Genomic DNA, 22,273 nt, shown 5'->3' with positions numbered 1-22,273 from the left:
GTTTTTTTTTCTTTCAGAAAATGTGTCCAAAATTGGAAAGCAGGCACAATTCACTGCTCGAGCTGAACAAGCTCACTTCTACGCCCATGCCAGCAGAATATGACACTGATTGTTTGTAGCTTTTTCATCACTATTGCTTCTTAACTGCCAAGATTTATATCACAACTTTGATAGCACGCTTAGGAAAGTCCACAGCATCAGGAGCCGATTGCATCTGTACAAAGCATCAGTGTTATCGTTGTACGTCCTATCTGTTGATTGTAATGCATCCAATCAGAGGGCAGCTATCTATGCTGACTGATTTTTCTGACGAGCTTTACAAATGCCAAACCTCCATCCATATGCAAATGTATATTATATGCTAAACCATGTGTCTATCTACCTATGTACTGAAAGTGGTAAATGCAGTGAATCATCACACATCCTCCTCACATCAGTTTTCCATTGAAAATTTTTTTTTTTTTTAACTTCCTTTCATGGTGAACACTGATCTCATGACAGTCCTGCTGGAACATGTCCATACAAGGTCCACTTTAGTGTACTCCACATGAATCCATGCAACCTGACAGATGGTTGACTGAGCTAAGCTCCTGCAATTTTTGACTCGAGCCCAGTTCCATCGGTTGACTTGGACATTGGACAAGTGTGAATATGCCTGTCACGCCCACACTAGCCAGAGGAAATTCAAGCATGATTTGTCACATGAAAGCAGAGTGTGCATCATATAGATGTGTTTATACATATCTATCTATCTATCTATCTATCTATCTATCTATCTATCTATCTATCTATCTATCTATCTATCTATCTATCTATCTATCTATCTATCTATCTATCTATCCAGCACTCTCTGTCTCTCTCTCTCTCTCTCTCTCTCTCTCTCTTTCTATATATATATATATATATATATAGAGAGAGAGAGAGCTGGTTATTTCAGTCAGGGGTTGAAATCACATTTCTGCCTTGCACAGATTTAAACTTGTACTCCAAACCAATATCTGTGATTTTGTTTTTTTAAAGCTGCTAAATTACATGGATGCATGATGTAACAAAGACACAGAGCACTATCCGACTTTGTATTACATGTGAGCGAGGCTGGAAAGATTCATATTATGTCTCAGCAGTGAGATTTAGTCTACACATGATCTTGATAAAAGGCAGGAAAAGAAAAAAAAAGAGAGAGAGAAAAAAGCGTTTGCTGGCTGTCGGCCAGGTGTGGACAGACTCAGGAAGTTAAGCCGGAATTCCAACAATGCAGGCAGTCGTTAGAGTCTTCAGCGAAGGTGCTGCCATTTCTGCTCTCAGTGCTGTCTTTGTTGTGGCGGCGAGGAGGCAGTTAGGTGAAATGCTGTGGCTGTGAATGCATTTCAGCCCTCGCTCTGAATTGCAAAAACCACGAGTGACGTGTGAATGATACAAAGCAAACAGTGGCATCAAAATCAGGCTCTTCTCTCGCGCCTGCGTCCAGGGGGGAAAGATAATTTTCCCAGGCTGTTTGACTCGAGCCCAGTCGTGACAATAATAAATGCCGGCAGTGACAGGATGAATTATGCCTCAGCTAAAAATGTACATCACAGCAATAGGAAGAAGCTGGCATGTAATTACACCGGAGATATAAATAGCGACGCATGCCTCAAAGTATCCATCACCTTCATCTAGAAATCACATTAGAAATGGTACACTCGATTTCAATTAGAGATGTTTTTTTGTATTTTTTTTTTATTTCTATTTATTAGAACAGACACATTTCCCGGATTAACTGTATTTGAATCCAATTAGTTTAAGCCTAAGTGAACATTCCTTAAATACTACCCATGAATGCACTAAAAAAATAAAAATGCCAGAGTCTAATAATGTGTTTCTAATCGGCCACGGGTTTTTGAAGGATGGGACCATGCGGCATGAGAGTATTTGAATTTGTAATCAAAGCTGATCATTCAGAAAGGGGAGCTCCATTAATCTGGCAGACTCCGGGTGGCGGCCCATCTTTTAAGAAGTGCTGTTTTGATGAGGATTTTCCCTCCAGCCTCCTCTCACCTCTAAAAGGCTTTCTATGCTGCTGCTGTTTTCACCTTGTGTGTCTCTGTGTGCCTGCGATGCAAAATGTGCTTCTGGATACACCAACTGAAGCAATCTGTGTACAAATGATGTCACCGTGACAATGTCACACAAGTGCAAGATACAAAACTTTACAGGTGTGCGGTTGAGATTAAAAAGCAGGTCAGCTCATACTGTTGATGGTCTGATCTAAAAGAAAGGAGAACTGCACATTACAGTTCATTCATTTGTTATATGTGTCACTCCTTATTTGCAGAAATTTATCTGGTGATAGAAAGATGTGGGCTGAGAATTCAATGGAGTTGTGGCTGTTGTAATGTCATCACAGGATGGTGCTTAGTTGATGTTTTATTTCCTAGCCATTATGGATGTCTGCAGTGCATCTGCCAACTGATTGCCTTTAAAATCTCCAAAGTCTGCTTAGTTCATGCTCTCACCCCTGGTGGTGCCTTTCATGTGGGCTCTGGATCTACTGAAGCAATCCTTTAGTTGCACGAATAACTTGTAGAAAAGATACCCCAGAGGATCCAAAAGTGAGCTGCCGAATTTGCTTTGCATTCAGGAAAAAGTGCGCCCTGTCCAGATTTATCAGTTGTGAGAATTTGGAGAGAAAGGCAAAGAGAGTGTTGTGTCCATTTGGCCTTTGTCTGGAGCTTTGTTTAACATTATGAGGAGTCTGGCTGCAGATAAAACACAGCTGTTGACATCAAAACTGGCAAGTGAGAAACATTTGCACTTTATCAACAAGCTGATAAATTGGGCATTGCAGATCTGGGAGAGATTGTTCAGACAAACGGCTGGGTCCAAAAAACCCAGCTGAAATAAACAGTTATCTCTCCTGCTCTGTGATGGCTGAACGAAGAGATGGTGGTTATACTGATGGTTAGAGGGGGTCTCCCAAACCGCAGAGCAGAAAGAAAAACACAGGGAAGAAAGAAGAAAGGAAGAAAAAAAACAATCCCAACTGACATCATAGGAAAGGCTGCTGCTTAAATTTAGGGCGAGATAAAGCCTGGCTGGAGTGTGCCAGATAGTTATATGGCAAATACAGGTTGCCAAGGACTTGTCCAAGTGGAATAACACAATAAATAATCATAAAATTAACTGAAACTTACTACCATAGACTGTAAAAACCAGGATTACGTTTCAGCAGATTTTTTTTTTAATGAGCCCTGCTGATTGAAAAACAACAACAACAAAAAAAACCCCACAAGGCAGCCAGACATTTTCCACAAAATCCTCTCTGTGACTCAAGTAGATGCAGCATGGGTGGTGACTTTTAGAAGCCAGTGTGAAGTAGAGAAAGCAGTTTCAGATCATTTGCAAGGGACCGGCTTCAGCAGAGTCATCAACTCAGTTCACAGCATGGCATGTTGTGATCTCCTGAATACTATCCTTCAATGTTAAGTCAGTGTATTCACAGCTTGTACTTCTCCATGGGAATCAAGCAGCACAGATGTAGACTTCCTGGAGTTTTAATGCTTGGGTTGACCCCCCTTTTTTTGGAGGCTCTGGGTTCATAAAGGAGCAGGGAGGGGTGTAACTGGAGAGGGCCAGTGCGTTTGAGTCTAATGTGTACCAATAAGTCCAGGATAAGATGGAAATTCTTGTGGACTGTTTGTAGTGTGTTAGATTATGATGGAAATTTAAGCAGCTGTACCATGTATGCTTTATACATATATATTTGTTAATCACCTAAATAGCACACCTACAAATCTATTTGGAAAATTAATCATAACATTTTATTTACCAATGAAAATGAGTCATGCCAAATTACTATAATTTTGAATATGCTGTGGGCATGGGAAATGTGCAGCGCTTTGAGTAAAGAGGAGGAGCGAGAGAGCTTATGGACCTATTGAGAAAGACAGAGGCGGTTCATCCCTGCTATGGTCTCAGCAGCAGCAGCTCAGGGAGTAGTACTAGACCACTGTGTTGTGCAGGAACAGGCACGACGTATCCGAAAACCGCTAGCGGATTAAATGAAAACGAAAACTACTCTTTCATGTGGATTAATTCCGGGGAGAGACGTTTAGTCGAAGCGAGAAGACTTTTAAGCGAAATTGGACCGAGTGACGAGGATTGGGACGTTAGTCACAGTGCGATAACACCACCGAATGATTTCTTTTGCCCCGCCGCTAAGGTTAGTTAGCTTTCATTGCTCGCTGTGTCCATTGGTTTTGGGGGGGGGGCGTCTGTTCTGCTGTTGGATGACGGGGTCCGGCTATTCTTTGGAGGAGAAACAGCAGTATTGACCTTTTCGAGTCTCTATGCTGTGCTATAGTTACATGACCTATCAGACCTGTATGAAATTAAATGTTTTCGCGGTGTTCGACTAGCTGGTTACCCATCTTGCCACAGTAGTGCTAGTTGGCTGGTTATTCCCAGCTAGTTAATTATTTTATAAATCCGGAACACGTGCTACATGGCTAGGCTAGGCTAGGCTGGCTAATGGCTAACCAGGGTAGCTTCCCAAGCTAGCTGTCAGAATGACCGAGTAGCCAGCGCCAGTTTTATTCAGCTGAATTAATCATACACTGGTGGTGACTCGTTACTGACGCTATTCCACACACAACACGACCAATATCCGACAATATTAGTGATTGTCAACTTTTTACTATACGGTACCAGAAAATGGGTTCAAGCTAAGTCATTTAGCCTGCTAACTTGGCTATGCACAATAGCGCCCGGTTTGCGTTTGTAAACACTGGTTGTACATGAAGTGAACGTAATGCGCTGAATCGGCTTTAGCGGGGACGAATTGGTTTGTTGTCAGATGGCTGATAAGCTATATTTGGCGTGCAGTAGTTTTGTAAGCAGCTTGATGTCAAGTCTCTAAAAACAAAAGTAAAGGGAGTTTGCGTTAGTGTTTGGCTTCTCAACATTGCTGCTGAGTGAGTATACTTGCTGGAGTTGGACTGGGGTTTTTGGACCTCTGTGTATTCTCCGGTAAACTGCATTCCTGTCTCTACAGTCAGTCTATGTAATGATAGTCCGTCATAAAAACATTCTAATTTTGGTGGCTCTAAGTAGTTAATCGCTATTGAGACACACCTGTTAATTCTGTAAAGACTGAAAACACTTTGGTTGGATACCTAAGGTAGTGAGTTACAAATAGTTTAAAAGACGTTTTCCTAATATTGAATGCTAGGGAGGACGTTCACCTTGATGGTGTCCTTGTTCTCTAAAGTTATTTGTTCTATAGTGTATATCTTCAACTCTTGTAACACGTACTGTAGATAAAAGCCGATTATCAGCAATCAAATAATAGGCATTTGTCTTGTGAAATTTGTGTTGCTGTGATTGTTCCCTAAGAAACACAAACTCATATTTTGTCTCATATCTTACTTTTATGTGCCTACGTTTGAAACGTGTGGGAACACACAATTGCGAACATACATAGTGGTATGGTAATGTATATTTAAAAACTTGCAAACCTTAAACTGTAACTGTCTGGATATCTGGGATTAAATGATGTATTTACTGATCTGTCCTCTCTGGTTATAAAACGGGGTTTTCCCCTGGATATAGTTTGACCAAGTTGGTAAGCCACTTTGATGCACTGTATCACGGATGACCAAAGAGTCAATGCATTTTCCTGTTTCCATTAGTACATAGATTATGCACGTCACCAATGATAAAAATAGTGATCTGTGGTAAGACCACAGGTTTGAAGCAGAGCTAAAAAAAACAACAACAAAAAAAGGAGTTGGACAACAATATGATGAGTGTGTTTGTGTAAAGCAGGCAATGCCTTATCACAAATGAATGAAATGTGTTTCACTCAAAATCAATCAGTATTAAATGCAATCCATGTATTTATTTTGCATGTGTTATAGCTATTCCAGTGCCTTATAACGCTTGTGTGATAGGTTATGCTAAACAACTGATTGCTTTAGATTACTTCCTGTCAACTGAAACATCTAACTTTATCAGCAGGAAGTTTTCCCGTTAAACATCTGGTACAGTGCACAAGTCAAATTGGGACAAATTTCCATAATATCTAAAGATAGTTGGAAGATAAATAAAGGGAAAGACCCTCTGATTCATTTCTTTTTCACTCTGATATTTATACATCAGATCCCACCCCTCCCCCAACACTAGCATGGTTTAACCACCCATTAACCACCTACTGCTCCACATTGCTAATTAGCATAAGCAACATGAGCACATGGGTAGTTAGGATATTATGATGTATGTGTGTGTGTTACTGAAGCTATTTTTATACACATGCTCTTTATAGCAACAAGGAGGGTGTTTTGTTACTGAAAATGGCTAATCAGCTGTTTCGTTTAATGCCATTTTCACCACCAACGTTGGCTAATGTACAAATAATGTTCCTGCAGTTACCAGTAATGATGAAGCAATCCCTCAGTTTCTCCGCCATAGCTTTTATGTAATCTTGTGATTGTCTCATTCATGTAGTCATCCTTGTTTGTTTGCATTTACATTCATGTATTGGATTGAAGCCCACGCTGTTGTTAAAGTAATGACAGTAATGGCTGTGGCAGCAGGTCGGGTGGGGGAAATATTGCGCCGGTACTGCGTCATGACACCGTAATATGTTATTTCGGGGGCTTCAAGCTAAGTATTATTAGAAACAAATATCATTTTCCTAAGCTTCAGCCCTCAATTTTTCTGGACAGCTGCATATTAAAATCGGTTGGACTGGACATTTAATGTCCTCTAGTACAAATTCTGTGTGATGTTTGATTGCGCAGGTTGTTTAGCTTATTTAGTACATTAATGTAAAATCACTCAATATTACAAGCAGTTATAGTACTTGTAGACACTTGGTGTGTGATCAGGCAGGCTGAAAAGCTTTTAAACCTCCTAATAATCCATAATGCACTCAAAATCAAAAATCTAATTCTGATGTGAATCCTCAAAATTGGAGTCTGTATTGCATAGTGTCAGGATTGTAAAGAGTTAAATTTGAGTGAGGCGATATCTCCCCCTTTTCCAGAAGGGTAATGGGGGCAGGAGATAATCCCGTGCTCTGCATGGAGCCTCAGGGAGACCGTTACACCGCTAGTTCAATTTCTTCTCTTATTAAGAAACACAACAGAGTTATGAAACCGGAAAGGGGAAGTTCTTGCTCATTTCATTTTATTTCATTGTGAAAGATGAATCCTTACAGTAAATTCTTGTGGGAAGACAAAGCACATTGCATCGCCATAAATCAAAGATTTCCATTAAAATTCCAAATGTCTTTCTTTCATAATAATAAATGTCACAAGTTCTTTATTTTTTATTTATGTGACCATTAGCTGCCTCTGATATAGCAGGTAATCTTCCACAAACAACAAAATATACCATATACAGGAAGAGCATGTGCAACACATCTAACTCTTGTAACTAAAATCATATTCTAGATGAGTTAAAAATGGTGTTATAGTCAGAGTAATGTGAGCATTTGCAGTACATGCATAGTAAAAGACTGCCTCAAATTTGATTACATTTTTTTTCTTTTTTTGCATTTGTTACATTTGAACTGTCAGATCAGTCTTGAATACACTCCAGACACATACATGGGCAGCTGGACACCTGATAACAAACTAATGTTCTGTTATACTACTTTGAAGTCAACTTGTTCATGCGTAGATATTGCAATGTACTGTAAATTTTCTATAGATTTTGCATGGTTACCCCCCTAAATAAACAAACAAAAAACATGAACATCCACATGGATCTTTGCAATCAAATTCTAAACCTGAGTTGATCCTAGTGGACTTGTGGATGTAGAAAGTATATAATGAATGCTTGAGACTTGGGTGTAGTGCCTAAGCATGTTTTTAATTTGGGGAAATAAATATTAAATATTTGCCAAAACACCTCAACTGGGTGTTTTGGCAAATAGGCAACACCATGGTGGAGATGGTGAACCCAAGTGAAGCTATGCAAAATACCTTTTTGTAACTCAAATCATGATGCGTGTTTAAAAGATTTACAGCCCTAACCACGTTTCATTACAAGGCTTTGCCTTTTCCTATGCTATCATCATAAATAAGAATGTTTTTAATGGCTTGCTGGTTAAATATATGCTACACTGGCTCACTGTTCCTTCTCATGGTACATATTTGAATTACAGGAAAGTACGGCCTGGTTATAGTCCAATTTTAGTTGATATTTCTTCAGCACAGTGCACACAAGTTTTGAACTGAAGTCATAGCGGTTGTTTCTTCACATTCTGATAGTGGATTTAGCACAGCAGGCATATTAGGCAAAACAACGTCTGTCTATATACATCCTAACTGCTAGCTTTATATGCTGTATGTCTTCAGACTTGACCAATCCTTGTAAAAATGAAGAAATGTACAGATATGTATTCATGGACATGTATGAATGTATGTAGGTAGGCAAATGTAATTTTTTCTTGATTCGGACTCAGTTGAGTGTCCTTAGTGCTCTATAAGGATTTTATTTGGATTTTAGAAATGGTATTTGTGGTATGGGAACAACACTTGCCTTGTACTTGCTTTTTGTTGGCCAGTGTCAAACCATGCATATACATTCTTAATCAGATGTTAACAGCTTACTAGATCTGGTGACATTTGTCCACATGCAATCCAACTCATCTGTCTGCTTGGTGTGTCAGGGCTGTAAGCCACTGTTTTATATCAGCTAAAGCCTTGATTCAAATCTCTACCCGAATCTTGGCTATACAGGCCAGTTGGATGGAGAATTAAATCACAAGTTCACATGGTTTCTTACCCTCATAATGCAGCAAATCCAAGCAGATGTGACTTTTCCAACACTTAGCACTTGACACAGCAAATTAAATGTTTATTTACTCTAACTGCTGCACAAACAGAGTGATTATAGGGAAACGACACAAGTTTAGTACATGGTGCACTTCATGAACCCTCAAGTTTACATGTGGAAACCTAAGAGAGAAATATGAGGCAGTCTCTGTAAAACTGCCTCACAGGCTCTTTCCCTCCTCCAACCCAGTTTCCTTCTCACTGGATGAGTAAGTGCAGCTGTCTAGCATTTCTTGCTCACTAGTGGACTGCACCTGGTAGGTTTTGTGTGTGGAGAATGTTATGCATGACTCAGTGTGATAGAATATTATGATCAAGCACAGCTGGTCTGTTGCTCTGCTTCAGATTACAATCTAAGTGCTATTGAACTGGACAATGGTACCACCCCAGCTCTAGTGGCTACATGGGGGGGCCGAAGTTAGGCAGCTGTGCTATTTTTTTTAAATTTTTTTATTTTTTGTGATTGCAAATGGAAAAACTTGTTGTGATGTGTTGTTCAAAGAAAATGTCTCTGATATTGGTTATCCTGCAGCTTCAGATTTCTGCCCTAATCATCTAAGTAATCTAATTTTAACATTTAGGCAGTTATAGAGAGGAGGAGGTTGGGCATGTTCTGTCTGCTGGCCTAGGGATTGAAAGGGTATGGAGGTCAGACCGATTCTGTGTCCATCACCTTGCAAAGTTTAAAAACGGGAGATCTATTCTTCAATCAGGAATTTGTGTTGCTTGAGAAGTAACCTGTAAAATTCCTCATATGTATAAACATTGAAAACTGATTGCCTATCTTGTTATAGTAGACATTTATTTTTTTTTTTACACTCTTTAGGGTGTTCATGTTGACCTTTATTGTAAAGTAGTCTATCAGGGTTTTAAACAATACCTTATTTTTTGGCTGTTTGGCTTTTGTGTGTTTGTGTTACATACAAAGTACTTCCAGAATAATTTTGTGGTATATAGGCTGTAGATGATGTTGACAGTTGATATGGCGCTCTATCACTGCGTTAATGCACTACCTGTTCCTGTCAATTACAAAAACTGTATAAACAGCAGTCTAAACTGCTACTATTGTTTGTATTCATGTTGTGGCAGTATGCATTTTTAGTGGGGTTTTTTGGTATGTGGAAGAACACGTTTTATAAGCCCATGCTTTATCGTAAAACACTTGAATCTTAGGTTAGTAACAAGAATTTTTTTTTTTTTTTTTTTTTTTTTTTTTTTTTTTGAGCACCAAACTTCACTTCCTTTTGTTACAATGATCTATTACAGGAATCGTTGTATCTTTTCCTTTTTAGGTTAGCTTGCTCCTTTTTATTAAATGTCATGAGTTTCTCTTTTAGTCGGTGACTTTGAAGATTAGACATGACTGCGTTTTAAATACGAGAGAATATGATCAAATGTTTAATGTTGAGCTACTTAATTTACTCTTTTTTTGTTTCATCGATACAATTATGAAGATAATTAAATGGTCAGAAAAGATACTTAGCACTTCTTATTGTGTTGTAAAACACCATCTCAAAACCTCTTGTGATACACCTGTGTTTGGATGCTGTTATTAGAAGGTAGTCATTTATTATTCATAAGGTGTTCTGTTTTGATTTCCCTAGCTATGAAATATTCTTGCTATTAAAACCAGTCACCCATATTTAAACGCTATAAAAGAGAGCCAGACAGCGGATTAGCAAAGATTAGAAATGGCTCTGTGGTAAGTGATTCACTTGACTCTCTTACGCAACACAGATGACAGCATGGTAAAGGGCATTTTTCTTGTTTGTGTGTAGGCTACCAGTGTGGGTAGTGTTGCATTTGCCTCTCTGATTAGCCCAAGTTTTCTACTAAGAGTGTGTTACAGCGTTATTTGTTTTTTTGTTTTTTTTCCCCCATTAAAGGATGTTAGTTAGCCAAGCTGAGAGTTGGTGAACACATATCAGCTGTATTCCACTGTAGAAGTGAGAGGTATGAAAGTGTAATTACTGATTGCGTGTGCTTGTGTGAGAGGACTGAACTCCTGTCTTGACATGTACCTTGGATCCATGACAGTGCAGTTTGGAACAAATTAGTCCTTTTGAATGTGCCTGTACATCAAGCTGTTGATATGACATCTGGTCTTTGCTTTGTAATGTTTGGATTTATTCCCTGCTTAAATGGTTCCCTGACTGTAATTAATTCAAGCTTGTGTGTCATATTTGGGAGCGGTGTATTGTTTGTGCCATCTGTGTCAATACTGGAGGCATGTATGGACTTTAGTATTTGGCAATACATGCACGATGTCAGTGTACATGCATAGACACCTTGTCATGCACAACTGGAAGTTCTATGAAGCTGCTATCATGAGGGGCAAAAAGGCACTCGGGTTGCATGCTGCCATACTGAAGAACATTTCAAAGTTCTTGAATAATTAAGCAGCAGTGCAGGGGACGTAGGTCAGCTCAGCAGACAAGTGCACTCCTCAGTTTTATTTCCTGCTGCTTAGAATTGAGAGCTGAATGTCAGGTGGACTTTAAAGAGCCAATGGAGAATAAAGGGAGATTCATAAGTTAAAGCTTCATGTTATCATGTCCCACACAGCTGGGAAATAACTTTGTGTGTCAGTAACAGATAAATGATATTTTGTACTCTAACAGTAATGGCCGTACAACAATTTCTGCATAAAATGTAAACTGTTACATGAACAATTCCTTATCTTTACTTTGTGAACTTTACCAGACAAGTTATGAAGGCGGAGTTGGAGTATTGTTGTGCATTTTTTGACATTTCTGACCTGAATGAATAAGGTTTATCTAGACAACTTGAATTTATATTATTTAGTTCAGATTTTTGGATTTGCCTCACTTGTAGTGCATTTGCATAACTGTTAATTTTACAAGTATGCTCAAAGAATAAATGAACAATATAATTTAGCACTGTGCTAGAGAACTTGAGTTGTTTCCAGTGGTTTTACTTACCTACTTACCATTGAATATCCTCGATAGGCCAGTTTTGGCTGATAAAATCCAGAATGCATGTGATAATACAACAGTCGGAAGCGAAAGAAAGTACCTTTATATCTCGGACATAATGCAAACACTTAGCAGAAGATGTAACCATTTAGCTTTGTCAATATACAAACTAAAACATGGCTTTACATAGCTTCCAGGTAGGAAACATCAAGCCAAATTTGAAGTGCCTTTGGCCTATTTTCTATCTGAATGCCACCAGATGGTGATAGCTGTGGTTGCAAAAAGACGTGTGTTTCTATGGAAGTATACGAGGAAAAGCTTTCGTATTTGACTTAGTAAACGATTTCCTGCTGAGTTTATGGTCTCAGTCTCTCATTTGGGGTCGTATTAAAAATTGGGTTTATCTTGTAAATCTTGGTCACACTGTTTTGAAGAGTAGAATTATTTGTGGTTTACTTATTGGGTCGTGACTTCTGCTTCACAAGCCGTCAACCAGCCAGCAAGTGGTTTCACAATCAAACCCTCCCCTGCCTGTCACATCTGAATTTTGAAACCAAGATGGCGACAGCAGAAATGCCAATCTTGAGGGTTCAAAACTAGACTTTAGCTTGGTTAGTGAGCTTCACTTTTAAAGACAAAAAAGCTGCTAATTAGTGCTACAAGACTATTAAAATGCTACACATGCAGGGCAGCAGTCCAGTGCAGTAGCTTGAATTGTCAGAGGAGAGGGACAGACATTGGTTTTCGTGGCCTTTCCTAGCACACCTGTCAGTTAAAGAAGCCATACAGATATCCAACTACCATGTATTTAGTTGCTTTACAAGGGGAGAAATAGTCATAGAGATCCAAGTTGCTTTTATTTTTATATATATATATCTATCTATCACACACACACACTTTCATTTTCATTTGTTTTGTATGTAGGCGTATTCCCGTAAACTCATTCTTAGGCACTTATTAAGATTTTTGTTGATTCTTCATAATGGAGTTACCAGAGAAATTACGTAAATTTTGCTTCCCTGGCGTCAGCATGTGTGAGTGAGCAGGAGGGGAGTATCTTTTAGATCCTCAAGAGTGTTTTGGTTGAGTGGCTTTGCTTGCATGATTACAGGGAGTCATAGTTGGCAGTGTGTGAAGGCCTGTGTTCTACACTGGGCAGCAGGGAGGGGGCAGGGCGAGCCTTATGTAATTTCACACAATGTCGCTGAAGCGGCCAGTAGCGAGGGAACAGGCAGGAAATCCAATAATGGCTCTACTGTACACCATAGACACAGCTGGATGACCACATCTGGAGGTTCAGGACAGCCAATCGCTGGTTCTGTTAGTCTCTCACCACCTCCTGGCTAGTCCTTTCCTGTCAGATTAGTCCATTTTAAAGTCTGTGTTGAAATGGTGACAATGATGCGTGTAGTCTATTGCAAAATACAAATGCATTTTTTCTTCTTCTTCACATTCTTTTTACCTTATGTCTGATACAGCTATCCTAGTGGATTATTCTGAGTAGTTATATATTTTTCTTTTGGTTGTTTACTGTGGGTATAACAGTAGGTGAATCATAGTGGGTTTTTTTTGTTGTTTTTTTTTAAACTACACCTTTATACTAATAGCTTCAGCATACCAGTCTCATAGAGGTTTCCCTTAAAGGTGTGTAGCAGAGCATCTCCCAAAGCTAAACTACTAACATGGTTTCAAACCTAAGTTTTACCTTTGGAAAAGGGGTACGTACTTTCAAACAGCTCTCAGGGATGACTTCCCTGATGGTTCTCTGTAGCAAACCTAGCAAATCTAGTGCTTCACTTAGCTTTTGGGCTAGGGTCCAACCCTAAATTGGCAGCAATACTGAACCCTAATACCCACCAAATCTAAATGTTTTAAGATTTATGAGAGTTCTGTAATTGGCTTTTCTTATGAGAACACAGTACTGGCACTACAGCCTGAAATAGACATCTAAGCAGCATTAATGTTAATAAGTGTAAAATATATGTGATGCATATGCAACAAATTAGGTGACCTACGTTTGACACATTTCTTTTCAGTGCACAGAATATCAAGGCTTTTAAGAATCGTATTGCATTGTATGGCAAGCATTATTTTTCTACTTTTCTTGTCAAACTAAATGGCACAGTAGGTTTGTGTTTTAAAGGACCTTATTTGGGTAGCATTACATTGGTTATTTTACCTAATAAGAGTCATATCAGTGAAGCTTCCTGTGCTGTTTATACTTGAATACTTCCACTTTCATTTTCAGTCACGGCATCTGAAATAGCTTTGTTGTTATTTTTTTTTTCTTTTTTTACTCATGTCTCATGGCTGCAGGTGTCTTTGTTTCTAATCATGCTGCTGTTAGTGTGATAGGCAGTGCTGTTCCGTCAGATTTAAAATGAAAGGTCTGACAGGCTGTGGTTAAGGGTCATTGTACCTCTTTCTATCAGGCAAATTACAGCTGTGTCAAAGTTGACTGTGGGTGTTCACACTTTTTGCACAATGTCTTCAGTTGCTGACTGTGTGTTGTGACCGCAGATTTCCTTTGTGAAAGTCAAGCAGGGGTAGGCTGCAGTGTTTGGGTAACTAGGGTAACTGCTTTCCTATGTGGCAGCTAGCAGTGTTATCATTAGGAAAGCTTCTAGCATCCTTGCACCTATTGCCAGATTAAGATCGAGTACATTCAAAAATAAAATGCAGATTCCGGCCTGATTTTCAGACATTTGAATGTTGACATCTTTGTATGTTATCTCTAAATTAACCAAATTTGCCACAGTGTGCGAAGTATACTTCACCTCTTAGCCTTTTTGTTCACAGCGCTTTTTAAAATAGACACAGAAAGCCAACATTAGTGTAAGTTTAACCTTATTTCAAGCTGAAAACTCTGAGCAGTCTTTCTGTTTTGATGACATAGGAGGGCTTCACATACGTGGTGGTCTGGGTGTTAGTGATAGATGGATATATCTTCATATCCCCATATTCATTACTAGTCCAAACATATTGAGATATGCCAATTCTGATGCACATTTCAAAGCCTAAATGCTGAACACACAAGAAATCTGTTTTTGACAATTTAAGCCACACTGGTGACTGCTTTGACGTGGTGTCTAATAGTTTGGAGCAGTAGTTAAGTAAATGTAAAATTCCTAATAAAAACCTAGCAGTTATTAATAAGTTTGGGTGAGTCCACTGTTGCGGAAAAGAGGGAATATTTTTCACAGGCGCGCTGTTCCTCGTGCTGCCTAAGAATAATTGAAAGCCTACTGATGTAGTACTTGTCACCTTATGAAAGCAACACCAGTGATTGTCTAACTAATGAGAACCGCACCAGCCTGAGTCTCCAGCTCTCATATTTAATTAATGCATTAGCACACCAGGCAAATACCCTCTTCATTGGCCAGATGCTGCTGATCATCGCATATCACACGGGTTGTCTGTTGGCACAAATCGTGCCTGTGTTCTTTTTAAAAAATTTTTTTTTATGGCTGTCTTAGATTAAACATGTACTTACAATAAGGTATTTCTTGCATCATGACCTCTTTACAGCATTGATTTTTATGTCGTCATCCTACTTTTTAATGGCAGCAGTCTACCTTGTCGTCATTGTTTTGATATTTCAGCCTGGCACTAGAAATGCTGGTGCACTTTGGTTTGGATCTTTTAAGTGTTTTTGTTCTGAGATTAACTGAAAGGTATTTACAATCACCTTCTCTCTTTTTCTTTTCATTTTACTTTTTGTAGTACGTCTTCGTCTTGGCGTTTCTGTTCATGACACGGGCCGATCAGAATGAATTATTTAAACAGTGAAACAAGGCAAAGTCATGTCTGGGAAACATCAGTGTCAAGAGAAACCTTTTTTTGTCTTTAAATATAAAACGAAGTTGGTGAGCTCACTTGGAAATAGTGTAATGATTTCCACTGTATCATCTTAGGATGGGCATTGACCTTCTTTATGTCTTTTGACCTTAAAAGATCTATTTGGGCCTAATTGTTAGGCTTCAGTGGATTAATTGCAAGGGCTCTGTTTCTGTGTTAAATTTCTGTGGATGGGGAATGAGGAAAAATGTTGGAGTAGAGCTGCATGAATGTGCAAGACTATGCTAAAGTTTCTCCAGATTTAGCTATAAGACTGCAGGTCCCCCCTGCCAAAAAAAATAAAAAATAAGAGCACCAGAGTTGAAAAATATGAAATCATGTTATGACTACCACAAGATGTTAAGGGTGTCCAGTGACATTAACCAGACCTGTCTCAGATCACCTGATATGTCTGGGCAGTTCGTACATCTGAAATGTATTTTGCCAATAACCATTTGGTGCTATATAAAGACACAGGAAGTGCAAAGATGTGTGAACAGACTGGTTTTTCTCCTCTCACTGGATCAGCTGCAGACTGGTAAAGACCGAAAAAATACATGGACACACTCAGGTTAAAGTCCCGTTGAAACACAAGCTTACACCACTTGTAAATGTTAATACAGGAGTTTACCAAGACTGTAGGAGAGTGTGCTTTCAGTACCTGTAAGAAATCTTCTGCCATGTAGATAAAATGGTTTTGAAGCGTCTAATCAGGACGTCAGGGAAGCACAAGGTTGTTTTTGTTTTTTTGTTTTTTTAGGTTAATGTGTAAGAGAATCTACTGTGTAATGGTAATCGAATTGGTTTAAAATTAACAAAAATGACAGTACAGCATCTAATTTGGATTCACAGAATTTTCAGAAGATGTAACATTTTTGTGATTTATTTAGTTATCGGAACGATAGAAGACATCTATCGGGATATGAGATTTTGGTCATATCGCACAGCCCTAGTGGCCACATTTTTCCTGTCACTTAGATGAATGCTGCTTTCACTCGCATCTCTTTAAAATACAGGAAGGTCCCAGAGAGGCACTCTCTGGGTGTCTGAGCCGGGTAGTGAGTATAACAGCCTCACCTACTTGTTGTTTACAAGTGGCAGCCAATCACAAGAAAGTTGGCATAAAGGAAGGGGTAAGGGAGCTAAAATGGCCTGTTTGAGATGGTGGATGAACTGAGGGGATACACTAAGACCCAGTTTAGGATAAACACAGATTACCTTGAACTGTAAATCATGCAAAGCTACTTCAGTTCAGAATAAACATATGGAGCTGGTAGTGAGCTTACTAGGTCTCTGCTAAGGATACAATTACAGCGCTGTATCTTTACATGGCAAATAGTTGTTTGCTTCTATTTTAGTATTCACAATCATGTATATAAAAAAATCCTTTAATTTTCTCAGGAATGAGGACAATCAATTGTGCTCAAGCTACAAAGTCTGAGCACACCGAGATTTGAATAACTGTTTATATCAGTAGAATGAAACTGTTGTTTGAAGTCTGCCTTCTGCTCCACTTGAAGACTGCAAGCCGTCTGTGTGCTCTGTGCTAGTATTTCCAAAGCCATTCCTAAAATGGAGAGGGAGGGTGGGGTGTGTGGGGGTAAGAGGATGAAATATTGGCTTGCACTGCTGAAGGTTGAGGCCCACTCTACTATGTGGAAAAGAAGAGAGTAAAAAGAGAGTGGGGAAGGAAGGCACGCTAGAGCGAGAGAGTGAGGTGACTGAGTTCATTTGCAGCATTGGAAGCAAGCCAACGACTTGCCTGTGGGTGTCTGTAGCAGTGCCAGTGCATGTGTTTAGCCCGTCGCCTGGAAGGCCCCTTTCGCTTCAGAGTGGATGTCAAAGATCACTCATTGTGTTGGTTCTCTCATCTTGATTGAGGTTTTTTGTTCTCTGCCGATCTTAGGGCTGCTCAATTAATCGAATTTTAATCACGATTACGATCTGGGCTTTCAACGATCATTAAAAATGACTGAGCCGATTATTAGCCCCTCCCTCATTTATCCGCGACACCTTAAAGGCCGTCTGTGAAAATATTGTCGGGCATAAACCAGTCCGTGGCGCAAAAAAGGGTGGAGACCGCTGATTAAGAGGACCCGAGGGAAGCTTGGAAAGCTAAGCAGAAGTTATTTGGAGAGTGACTGCCGTTGGTTGAAAAGAGTTTAAAAAAAAAAAAAAAAAAAAACTTCAGTGGTGTTGCACACTATTTTATATTATTTTTTTAAAGTTATTGTTAACCCTTTAAAGCCGGTCAGAGCAGCACGCTCCGTTTTGCGTAACTATTGTTAAATCCCTGTAGAACCTGAACCGTGTAAGCTAGCGCAATAATTTGTTTTGCATATGAAACCGGAGGAGTTGTACTTACATCTGATGCCATCAGCTTGTCCTAGGTCACGGTTTCGTTCCACATATAGCTTTGCAAAAATTGCATAAAAAGCGCTTGCAGGAACAAAAACATAATATTCCAGAAACATGCTTTGCCGTTCCTATCAGCTGTTCGTAACACTTCCCACAGTGAAATGATGCACATGCTGTTTTCTTTGCAAATTTGCATCATAGGATTGTTTTTTGTTTTTCCTGCAGTATATAAAAATTGCTGTATCTCCAAAATAAAACTATGAAGACACTCAAAATAAATTTCCTGTGGTGGGAAACTATTTTTTTGCAACTTTATTGTATTTAAAGTTTTGAGGGATAAACCTCTTAAATTTCTCCAAGTAGAAATATATGTAAACAAAACAAAAGCGATTTTCAATTTTTTTTGTAGTTTATTGCACTTTTTTGCAATTTATGTAATTACTATGCACTTAATGCATACATATTATTAAAATATGGGCTATAACAGTTGTATTGATGTATAGCAACTTGAAATGCTCCCACAAATGGCGCTACAACATGTAAAAAAAATAATAATATAAGCTCTGGTGGACTTGGTTCTATGGTAGGTCTTAAAGGGTTAAATAAATATCGTCAAATAATCGTGATCTCAATTTCAGTGAAAATAATCGTGATTATCATTTTTGCCATAATCGAGCAGCCCTAGCCGATCTTGTGACGGCCTGCAGACTTGTTTTCTCACTTCTCAGGGGAATCTCTCTGAACACGACAGTCATCAAAGAGAGGTTTCTGCGTGGGTAGGCTCATCTCACCCCGTTTAAGTCTTTCTGGCCTCTTTTTTTTGACCTTTTATTTTGAATAGTACACATTATGTCAATACAGTAATAGTGTCTTAAATTATTTAAGGGTTTCTGCTAAAGGACTTTCCCTCTGTGGTCTGTTTACTCAAGTCTGTCTGACCAAACAATGAGTGTGCACTAGTTTTGTGAAAATATTTGAAGCCACAGTTTAGACTGCGAGACACAAAGGCACAGTCTCTAGTTGGTGTGAGACTCTGAGCAGTGTTTTCCCATCTTGTGGCCTCTATGAGCCTATGTTTACAGAGCTCCTCTGTTTCTTACAGTCAGAGCCATGTTCAGCCTTTCGTAATAGAGCCCTTTGCGTAACTGAAATCAAGTGACACTTTGTGTTTGTGACAGTTGAACAGGAAGGAAGGGTAGATAGTGCCCCTCTTTGTGCTGGGGAAAAAAGACTCAAAATCATAGTCAGACAATGGAGACTGGCACAATAGTACTCTGCCCAAAGTAGTGCTGTGATTTGGTCTCTGGTTCATTGTGCTATAAAAAGTTCTACTTTATTACCAGTTGCAAAGATTATTACTCAGCCTGTCCCAGCTGAGAGACTTGAAAGGAGCTCACTATGAGGAACTATAGCCAGTAGTTGCGGTTTGTCATGTGACGTCATGGCCACAATACTCAAGAGTTGTTCGCCATATTGAATGTGATACAACCACCGGCTGCTAGGGAACAACATGTATTCCCCGACTGGCTGGCAGCGGTTACTGAAGGCTTCTGGCTGTTGCTGGATTAAATCTATTGCTGCACCAAGTGATTCATTTGGTTGCTTGCAGATTGCAGTGATTGACTGTAGTTTTTAATGTTTGTCTGCCATTACTTGCTAACCTGCCAGCTTTTCTGGAGCAGCCCAGCACAATATCGTTGCCACTTTCCGTAAAATAGTGAACATTAATTTTTCGTTGTAGAGCCAAACAGCATATTAGTTTTCCTTATTATCTATTCTTTAATAATTTAAATCTAAAATTAGACTAATCTCAGTGTAGGCAAAGTGCTTCTTTCTATTACTCAAATTAATATTCCAGCACTAAAGAAATTAAGTACTGCTGCTCAGTTAACAGCCAGTAGCAGTAGTTAAGGCTCGATTTGTTAATGCAGTATTGGAAATGGAGGGTTCCACATAGGATATAGGGCATGTCTTTCATATGTGTGTCATCAATAAAATTGGGAAGTAACCAAATGAAACAAGATAATGTGTTTGTAGTTTCTGTTCTAATAGTCATTAATTTATCAAATCACTAAACATTGTTGCATATTAAAGTATGAATACATAGTTGGTATTGCTTATTTCATATGTTTAATAACTACTTATGTTTGTTGTTAAGTGTTTTTGCATAGCGTTTTTTAGACTAAAGTAAGAAACTACTCTGTGTCCTATCTTGTCGTCGAGCAGTGAAATGCATTTGGACTTGTTTTGAGCGTTTGGCTCAGTGACAGTGGCTTTCCCATTCAGTTTACAAAATTGCAGTGCACTTAAAGCACTTTGCTATCTTGTCAAGATTTCGATCAGTGCCCCTGTTGAGTGCCCATATTTCACCATGCCTCTTGTTGTGCGCCACACACAGCACTGAAACATGAGCTATGAGAGGGAGGCGTCATTAGCCAAAGCCCTGCAGAAATGGCAGGAGGCCTAATTTCTCTGCTGGCAGAAGTCACAGGGACACATGTCGCAGGCACTAGTCCATCCACTACTACTACTACTAGCAAAGCAGGCTTGTAAGTGTGCCTGAGAATGACGGTGAACATCATGTGGAGAGTGAAATCTCACAAATAAGACTATAAGTGTATCCATCCATCCCATTGAGAAACAAATTTCATATATATGTATGTATGTATGTATGTATGTATGTATGTATGTATATAATTTTTTTTTTTTTCTTTAATTTTTATATTGCAAATATGTTTTCCAACATCTGCTATAATTTGCATGGTCGCTGTAATGAGGACAGGGCAGTTATTCCCTCTTTTTTATGGGGTTTTAAACCCAATTACAGGGTTGCGGCCAGTGCATTGCAAGTACTGCATGCTGCCACCATTTCTGAGCATTTGCATTGCAGTTAGCATGTCATTAGATGATTCTTTTTTTCCTTTACCTTGCAAAGTAATTTTAACTTATTCTTCTGTATGTCTGTCCTTGTGATTAACACCTGTTACCTTTAAGTAACAAATTCTCTTCACTTCCTTCCTTGTTGCAGGAGGTGCCTGAGGTCCACATATATGTTCATAATGATAACATATATATTATATTAATAATTAAAGTTGTTTCAGGCCTATGTGACAGACCTACCTATACCTCATTCTGTAGGTAGCACTCAGGGCTGTTTTTACTTGTATGTCCATTTTTTTTTAAATTTTTTTTTATTTTTTTGGGTCCATATATGCCATACTCCTTGTGGATGTGACCACTCTGGTTTACATAATGTCATCTGCAGTTAAAATCTAGTGGCCTGACTCCTGAGACCTACATCTCTATCTGGAAATGAGTTATTTATGTTGGTCCTAAAACCCCATCGCGCTTGGAGTATTTTTACTGGCTGGTTGCTTGTCTTGGCCGGTGTTGTCTGCAAGTCCTCCGTGTGTGGACAGTGGGCCATTCAGTAGGCTGTGAATGAGAGGTTGGGTCTAGCAGGTGCAAGGATTCTCACTTCTTTACTAAGGGTGGAGCAGCTGTGGTAGGGATGTGATGACATTCTAAGATCTCTAGTTTTTTTTGGATGTACTATCCAGAAAGCATCAAAGAGCTGTGCTTACAGCCAGTTTTGTGATTATTCTATTGTTGAGAGCAATTCCACTGGCCTAACTTTCAAAACATCTAATCTTTTTTCTTTTCTTTTCTCATAGGTTGCAGGCTAAAAGAAACGGCCGATAATGTGCAGCATCTGCTCTACAGCAACACCCACTTCCTGCCTGTAGAGGAAGCGGCTGTGCCAGCATGTCCTCTCATCCCCAGACTGTGCCGCCGGGCCGGAGGACTGTGGACACACGGCACCTGCCAAACCCCGCCACTCTACCACTGCAGCTGCAACGGGCACACACGGTAAGGGGCCTTACACACAATGATTTTAATGGGATCACTTGTGTTGCCTTTTTGTTTTGTAGGGAAAAACATTTGAAAGATGAAAACTGTAGTTGTGGCTTGGCTGTTCCTACTTGGATATTTGGTAAACAGGATTTTAGTCAGATCTACTGGAAAGGGCTTAACCCCAAAGACCCCCATAGGTGTTTTTCCAGATTACACTGCCGTAACCTGAAAATGGTCCCCTCATTAGATGTTTGAGTTGAAAGTTCATGTTTTTGTTATGGAGTCGGCATCAAGGCCTTCCGCATGATTTCCACCACATCTCCTAATTATCAAGATTATGTTCTTCCACGCATCGTCGACAAAGCTGTCTGTGCTTGAAAGAAGAGGCCTCTGGCTGACGTAAAAGTTCATTCACTGACCTTTAGTGTTTGCAAGGCTTTTTTTTTCACTTGAATGACAGGAAGT

At 39.3% G+C, this 22,273-nt stretch overlaps 1 protein-coding gene across 4 annotated transcripts in view; it reads left to right on the top strand.

Annotated features, from left to right (window-relative positions):
• The first annotated feature begins 3,958 nt into the window (after positions 1-3,958).
• ncor2 (nuclear receptor corepressor 2) overlaps positions 3,959-22,273 on the top strand; it is a 90,568-nt gene continuing 72,253 nt past the window's right edge. For all 4 annotated transcript variants that reach the window (XM_085293742.1, XM_085293741.1, XM_085293739.1 and 1 more), the window contains exons 1-2: positions 3,959-4,201; positions 21,628-21,823. In XM_085293742.1, coding sequence (XP_085149868.1) covers positions 21,719-21,823 — 105 coding nt within the window. In that variant the 5' untranslated portion in view covers positions 3,959-4,201; positions 21,628-21,718. The remainder of the gene's footprint in view (positions 4,202-21,627; positions 21,824-22,273) is intronic.

This window comes from Mchenga conophoros, linkage group LG12, assembly GCF_057382185.1.
Source record: "Mchenga conophoros isolate Kocher_MC1m ecotype Shallow Benthic linkage group LG12, M_conophoros_male_GT1.1, whole genome shotgun sequence".
NCBI lineage: Eukaryota > Metazoa > Chordata > Actinopteri > Cichliformes > Cichlidae > Mchenga > Mchenga conophoros.
Note: the sequence above shows the minus strand (reverse complement) of the source record. Positions and strands in the feature narration are given on the sequence as shown.